This window comes from Schistocerca piceifrons, chromosome 5 (assembly GCF_021461385.2).
Source record: "Schistocerca piceifrons isolate TAMUIC-IGC-003096 chromosome 5, iqSchPice1.1, whole genome shotgun sequence".
Lineage (NCBI taxonomy): Eukaryota > Metazoa > Arthropoda > Insecta > Orthoptera > Acrididae > Schistocerca > Schistocerca piceifrons.
The window spans coordinates 255,715,898-255,724,322 of NC_060142.1; the positions used below are offsets into that span (position 1 = coordinate 255,715,898).

The window sequence follows — 8,425 nt, forward strand, 5'->3', positions numbered from 1 at the left end:
ATCCTGCTTTACTGCGGTACCAGTCAACTTTTCTGAGGCATGTACATTTGATTAGCTGTGCAGCTTATTTCCTTACCCTGTAACGCAACGCCAGGCCACCTGTATATCTTCTTCCTTAGTGAATAATCTGATATTATTTGTTTTACGTGGTAAGCAAGAAGAGAAAGCGGAATTTTCTAGATAGCGATGTGGCGATAAAAACCGGCACAGTTAATGACCAGGAATCAGAAGTTGGTCCGTCACTAACAGAGTGATGTGTTGCTGTGGAAAGAAATAAACGTATATCAACACTAGTATTTGCGTTTGTGATGTTCGGTTATTCATTGCATTTAATATTTGATCAGTCAAAGCATATATAGCATTTTCTGTTGAAAAGCCTTTCGGAAAACCAAACTGACATTTTGTTAGTACTTCATTTTTACAAAAATACACTCCTGGAAATGGAAAAAAGAACAAATTGACACCGGTGTGTCAGACCCACCATACTTGCTCCGGACACTGCGAGAGGGCTGTACAAGCAATGATCACACGCACGGCACAGCGGACACACCAGGAACCGCGGTGTTGGCCGTCGAATGGCGCTAGCTGCGCAGCATTTGTGCACCGCCGCCGTCAGTGTCAGCCAGTTTGCCGTGGCATACGGAGCTCCATCGCAGTCTTTAACACTGGTAGCATGCCGCGACAGCGTGGACGTGAACCGTATGTGCAGTTGACGGACTTTGAGCGAGGGCGTATAGTGGGCATGCGGGAGGCCGGGTGGACGTACCGCCGAATTGCTCAACACGTGGGGCGTGAGGTCTCCACAGTACATCGATGTTGTCGCCAGTGGTCGGCGGAAGGTGCACGTGCCCGTCGACCTGGGACCGGACAGCAGCGACGCACGGATGCACGCCAAGAACGTAGGATCCTACGCAGTGCCGTAGGGGACCGCACCGCCACTTCCCAGCAAATTAGGGACACTGTTGCTCCTGGGGTATCGGCGAGGACCATTCGCAACCGTCTCCATGAAGCTGGGCTACGGTCCCGCACACCGTTAGGCCGTCTTCCGCTCACGCCCCAACATCGTGCAGCCCGCCTCCAGTGGTGTCGCGACAGGCGTGAATGGAGGGACGAATGGAGACGTGTCGTCTTCAGCGATGAGAGTCGCTTCTGCCTTGGTGCCAATGATGGTCGTATGCGTGTTTGGCGCCGTGCAGGTGAGCGCCACAATCAGGACTGCATACGACCGAGGCACACAGGGCCAACACCCGGCATCATGGTGTGGGGAGCGATCTCCTACACTGGCCGTACACCACTGGTGATCATCGAGGGGACACTGAATAGTGCACGGTACATCCAAACCGTCATCGAACCCATCGTTCTACCATTCCTAGACCGGCAAGGGAACTTGCTGTTCGAACAGGACAATGCACGTCCGCATGTATCCCGTGCCACCCAACGTGCTCTAGAAGGTGTAAGTCAACTACCCTGGCCAGCAAGATCTCCGGATCTGTCCCCCATTGAGCATGTTTGGGACTGGATGAAGCGTCGTCTCACGCGGTCTGCACGTCCAGCACGAACGGTGGTCCAACTGAGGCGCCAGGTGGAAATGGCATGGCAAGCCGTTCCACAGGACTACATCCAGCATCTCTACGATCGTCTCCATGGGAGAATAGCAGCCTGCATTGCTGCGAAAGGTGGATATACACTGTACTAGTGCCGACATTGTGCATGCTCTGTTGCCTGTGTCTATGTGCCTGTGGTTCTGTCAGTGTGATCATGTGATGTATCTGACCCCAGGAATGTGTCAATAAAGTTTCCCCTTCCTGGGACAATGAATTCACGGTGTTCTTATTTCAATTTCCAGGAGTGTATGTAATGCTACACTTGAATACATTTCTTTTCCAAGAATTTTGGATAAAGATGTCAGAAGTGTGATTGGGCGATAGTTGTTAGTATCAGATCTATCCCCTTTTTATGCAATGGTTTAACAATAACATATTTCAATATATCTGGAAAAAATTCCCCGTTTCAGTGAGCTACTACATATGTGGCTGAGAATCCTACTTATTTATTGGGAACAGGTTTTTAACATTATATTGGAAATGCCATCTATTCAATATGAACTTTTACTTCTGAGTGAATTTATTATTTCCCTAATTTCAGTGGGAGAGGTGGGTTCAATTTCGATTTTATCAAATTGCATACGTACTGCTTCTTCCATATACTGCTTTGTATTTTCTAATGTATATCTGGGACTTATTTTCTCTACAACACTTAAAAAATGATTATTAAAATGTTTTCTACTTCTGACTTCTTGTTAACAAACTTTTCATTGTGTTTGATAGAAATACAATCTTCCTGTGCTCTCGGTTGCCCTGTTCCCCTTTTTGCAATAGTCCAAATTGTTTTAATTTTATTATCAGATGTACTAGTCTCAGATATAATGCACATAGTTCTGAACTATTTAATACCTTTTCTTAGTAAGTGCAGTAGTTTTTATAATTTTTCATTGTTTTGTGATCATTACTCCTCCTTCCTATTAGATATATTTCCCTTTTCTGTTTACAAGATATTTTTATCCCTTTAGTAAGCCATGGCTTTTTTACCTGGATTTTTGCAATTTTATTTCACTGTTTTCTTAGGAAGCTGTTTTCAAATATACTCTCAAAGGTGTCACGAAATAGGTTAAATTTTAAAATAGCATCATGTTCACTGTACACCTCATCAGTTTTTGTAACTTTTCATTGTTTTGAGATCATTACTCCTCCTGGCTATAAGGTACATTTTCCTTTTCTATTTACAAGATATTTTTATCCCTTTATTAAGCCATGGCTTTTTTACATGGTTTCTTACAATTATATTTCACTGTTTTCTTAGGAAACTGTTTTCAAATATACTCTCAAAGGTAGCATGAAATAGGTTAAATTTTAATTTAGCATCTTGTTCCCTCACAGCTCATCCCAGTCTGTTGCAGGATTTCCATAAAATTTTGAAGTGTTAAATCGTTAATGGAACACACCACTTTGGAGGACTGTTTTGCATTACTGTATGGAGCTATATCATATACTGTAACTAGCTGTGCATCATGATCAGACAGACCATTCTTAACAGGAGCATTTTTTATTTAATTAATTTTATCTTGGTCTATGAGAAAGTTATCTATCAGTGTGCTGCTTTCCTTTACCACTCGAGTAGGAAAATCAATAACTAATGTCAAATTAAAAGAACCAAGTAATACTTCGAGGTCGAACCTTCAATCTGAGTCTTTCAGATAATCTACGTTGAAATCCCAACAAACAATAATTTGCTTTCCTTTGTCTGACTGGTAGTACAACAAATAATCCAAGTTTTTCAAAAATAGTGATAATTTCCTAGTGGGGAAATGGCTACAATTATAAAAGAGCCTTTATTTAGTTTAAGCTCACATGTACATGCTTCTGTGTGTTTCTCTACGCAAAATTTTTTGGTTCCCAAATTTTTCACACTACAATTTTAACATATATGGCATCTCCTCCTCTCTCCATAGTGTCTCTTCTTAATGTGCAGAAAGCTTATATCCTACATTTACCATTTCCATACCTGTGACGATATGATGTTCAGACAGGCACAGTAAATCTATTGCACCCTCCGTTTCTAAATCTACTATGCAAACAAGAAGCTTATCTACTTTGTTTTTTAATCCCCTGATATTCTGATGCAATATACTAACATTATTTTTTACTGTGCTTTTATGTGAATCTTGTGACATACTAACATTATTTTTCACTGTACTGTTATGAGAACCTTGTGACATTTTCACATCTCTAGTTCCTGCCTGTCTGAACTTTTCATGAAGATTGATTTCAATCAATGTAGGATGATTGGATACTGATCTTAGCCTAAAAAAGTACTCCCATGAATTCCAGTGCCCCCACTTAAAGATGTTGCTATGATCCCAGCCAGTTTACCCTATTGAGATGCAGCACATATCTTGTGAAGTCCCACCTACCAATACCATCAATAGGAACCAAACCTATGCTAGACAAAGTAGCCACCTGAAGCAACTGATCTAGCTTCATATTGACCTTCATGACATAACTGATCAGTTGGGGCTGGTCATACCGTATGATAGCAGGAACCAAGACAACATTTGTATGGTTCGTTGCAGATGCTATTTTCACTACGTCACACTTAATATTGTACACCTGGTCCCCATCAATACTGTTTCCCGCTCCACCCACTACCAACCCACAATCCTGCTTTGTAAAATCTTTGCACAATGATGCTATATCCTCTATCACATGGCTACGACATGCACTGGGCTTGAAAATACTTGTGACCTGGTACCTGTCACCTAATTTTTCCTGCAAATTCTGGTCCACACCTCTTCCATGGCTACTACCTAACAACAGAACTTTCCTCCTACTTTCTACATTTTTTGCAACAGTAGGTTTCCTAGTGAAAGTCTCTTGAGTGCTGAATACACTTTCATCTACTTAAGGCTATTCCTTAGCTGATTGAGGTAGCAAGGCAAATCGGTTGTTTGTGCCAATGATGAAACTGTCTGATACTGTTCTCTTTCTGTGGCCTCTGTTCCTTCCTATCACTTCCCACCTTCCTGTTCCGCTATTTTCCTGTCCCTTGAACATAATCTTCAATACCATGGAAGATACCCATTTACTTCTCCGATTCCCATGGCACTATGTTCACCCGAATGCAACCATCTGCCACAACAGATGCACAGAACCCCATAACGGAATTTCCTATGTCAGCTCAAACACTTCTTGCTCATGGTTGTTTAATACTATTAACATTGTAACGTAATGAAGTTAAACTAACGTTAAATATCAAAACATGTATACCTGAAGAAATTAGGCCTATGATCGTGTATGCAAGATACGTACTTCCCACGTTTTTAAAGGAAATAAAAGATAGAACTTAAAACCTTTAATTCCCCAAGTAATTAAGGTACTACTAAATATATGTGTAGTGGAAAAACGTAAATTCTTCACTTAATACTTAATGTAGTACATCTTATAATTCTGCCCGTAATCATGTTGTTTTAAAACATTTATACGTCCTCGTAACAAAGTTAACCAGTAAAACATGGCCCACTATTTACTTCAACAATGTTCCATTAAGTTCTTGACTTGATGTTTCCCCATAAGAAGACGTAGCAGCTTGGTTGGTACCTAAGTTTTTCGTTAATGGCGTAGTTTCTTCTGCAGTATTCTCAGTTAGCCAAATGGCTATGTTTTAAAACGCCTGGGACCTGTCATTCATCTTTTGTCGTTGGCTACAGCCTTGATACTTCACACCTGATGTCAAACGACACGTTTTGAATCTGGGAATGTGATTATGTGGCAGGACTGTTGAGACGACGCAGTAGTATTTCCAGAAAAATTAAGTAGTAGTTGTGTTTTGACGCCTGAGGACCCTAGCGACTATGTCAGCAATATGCGCACTGCTCACCCCAATCTACACGTCCTAAATAGGCCTCCATCACGAAGCACAAAACAATTATACGATTCTAACCGTATTTTCCTTTGCAGAGGTGCTGCCCGAAATAGTGCGTACAGACTGCGCCAAGTGCACTGAGACACAGCACAAGAAGATCGGAGGTTTCTTCGGAGAGGTCTCGCGCCGCCATCCAGACCTCTTGAAAAAGCTGCTCGACAAGTACGACCCATCTGGAGAATACAGGAGGAAGTACGCCAAGTCCTGGGCCGAGTACAGCATCCACCACTAATCCTCATCATGCCTTGTAACTCTTATATTCAATAAATCTATCACCTACCCTATAATGTAAAAGACCATTTCGACCTATCCACAAACACGGAAATACATGGAGCTCCTAAACTCGTTTGTTCTGTGAACACAGGAACGATCTGCTTTCACCTCAGTGATGAAGCAACATTTCATTTTAAAATCAGCGTCATTTGCACTTATGGGTCTCAAGAGCCAGAAGTCAATCGTTCAGCATGAAGGAGACTAGCCATAAGTGCTTTGTTTAATTTTTTGATGACAAGGTGTACCATGTATTCATTTTGAGGACACACACAGTAACTGGAAAGATAGTCATGGAGTGCCACAGCCGTAGATTTTTCAACAAATTCAAGAAGACACCAGTGATTTTGTATGCGAACAACAGGCAGTCGAAACTTCCTGCCTGATTAAACCTGTATGCCGGTCCGAGACTCGATCTCGGGACCTTTTCCTTTCGCGGGCAAGTGCTTTACCAACTGTGCTACCCAAGCACGACTCACGCCCGATCCTCACAGTAGGAGGCGAGGTACTGGCAGCAGTAAAGCTGTGAGGATGCGACGTGAGTCGTGCTTGGGTAGCCCTGTTGGCTGGACCACGCATTTGACCGAGTTGACCACCATTTCCTGCACGCTGCCTTAGAGAAGATGGGACTGTTCTCAATATCGGCAGGTGTGGTTCTCCCTCTCATCCAAGGAGCCCCTTCCACAGTTCTCGTCAATGGCTACCGCTCACCACCGTTCACTCTAGAGCGTTCAGTGCGACAAGGATGCGCTATCAGCCTTTCTCTTCGCTGTCGCCCTCGAGCCTGCACTTCATGGTCTACGACAGCGTTTGGAGGGCATTCGCCTCCGCGATGTACATTTTAAATGTTGTGCCTATGCGGACGATGTAGTATTCTTGGGGAGGTCCGCAGAAGATACATGTACGGCCATCGCGTGGCTTCATCAATACGTATAGGTGGCCGGGAGCCGTACCAATCTGCATGGATGTTGACAGAGGACTACTAACGAGTACGCCAGTGTCCATTACCAGAGTCCCGGCGATGAAGTGTTTGGGAGTGACCTTCCATGGGAACGTGCAGCGTACAGCAGCATACACGTATTGCAGACTACTTAATGTGATACGCACGCAAGTTCGCCTCCATAACTTTCGAACACTTTACTTGATCATGCGTGTACATTTTGTCAACGTGTACCTCGCTCCGAAACTTAATCATTACACACACGTTCTCCCGACGGCTGCTACGGTCGCTGTCAAGTTCCAGGCGGCCTTCGGTCATTTCGTCAGTGAGGGTAGGGTGTTCAAGAACCGTTACGACACGCTAACGTTGCCCACACATGTAGGCGGCACTGGATTGATAAACGCGCACAACAGGGCGCGCGCTCTCTTCCTGCGGACGATGCATCGCCTACGTACTTCAGACGTGGCTACCCTCCCTCGTACACTAGTTCAGGAAGTGGTGCCTCAATCCATCCGTCCGCCGATTCCTGTTGGACATATCACGCCAGCACTGTGTCACATTCGCACCTGTCTGGTCGACATGAGCTATCTGTTGGATGTCTTGCCGACCACGCGGGATCCTAACACCAAGGACTTCTACCGCTACTTTCAACGAACGCTGCATGCTAATTTCGTTGAACGCCGACATCCGACGCTTGGCTGGAGACGGGTGTAGAGTAACATACACGCCCCTTTCCTTCCCACCACGGTCAGGGCGCTGTGGTATGTGATAACGACGGAAAAATTCCCCACCCGACAACGTTTACACATGATCCATCTTGCCGAGGATCCTCTCTGCCCCAGATGCGCCGCTGTCGACACCAACATTCACCATTTCATTTGTGGTACGGCTGCCGACTGCTGGCTCCTCACACGGCCTATGTTGGCTTTGTCGTTACGACGGACGCCTCAGTCCGTAGGGCCCGCCCATCGAGCTGATCCATCCCGACGTCATTTACTTCCCTGCTACTCGTCATAACGCCACGGTGTGGGTTAAGGATATATCACTGTCATACTTTTTTAATGAGAGCGTTGCTGGGGTGTTAGATTTCTGGAATTATTTAACGAGTAACTACACAATTTTACGGCGTAATGCGTCGTATGGTACGCTACCAGGTGTGAGAAGAGAATTATAGGGTGTTTCACCCTCGCTGAGTGAGGCATGGAAGGTACCCATTTACTTCTTCGATTCCCATGGCACTATATTCACCCGAATGCAACCATCTGCCACAACAGATGCACAGAACCCCATTACTGAATTTCCTGTCAGCTCAAATACTTCTTGCTCATGGTTGTTTACAATACTTTTAACAAAATTTGTCTAGGCAATAACAATAATATTCTATTAAATACAGATCACAAAAGCCACTAATACACGTGTATAGTATTAATATAGTAACGTAATGAAGTTAAACTAACGTTAAATATCAAAACATGTATACCTGAAGAAATTAGGCCTATGATCGTGTATGCAAGATACGTACTTCCCGCGTTTTTAAAGGAAATAAAAGATAGAACTTAAAACCTTTAATTCCCCAAGTAATTAAGGTACTACTAAATATATGTGTAGTGGAAAAACGTAAATTCTTCACTTAATACTTAATGTAGTACATCTTATAATTCTGCCCGTAATCATGTTGTTTTCAAACATTTATACGTCCTCGTAACAAAGTTAACCAGTAAAACATGGCCCACTATT

At 43.6% G+C, this 8,425-nt stretch overlaps 1 protein-coding gene across 1 annotated transcript in view; it reads left to right on the forward strand.

The window, feature by feature from the left end:
* The window catches only part of LOC124798924, a 52,973-nt gene extending 47,263 nt beyond the window's left edge, over positions 1-5,710 (forward strand). Inside the window, exon 6 of the mRNA XM_047262457.1 lies at positions 5,514-5,710. Within this exon, the coding sequence (XP_047118413.1) occupies positions 5,514-5,710 (197 nt within the window). The remainder of the gene's footprint in view (positions 1-5,513) is intronic.
* Positions 5,711-8,425: the final 2,715 nt, after the last annotated feature.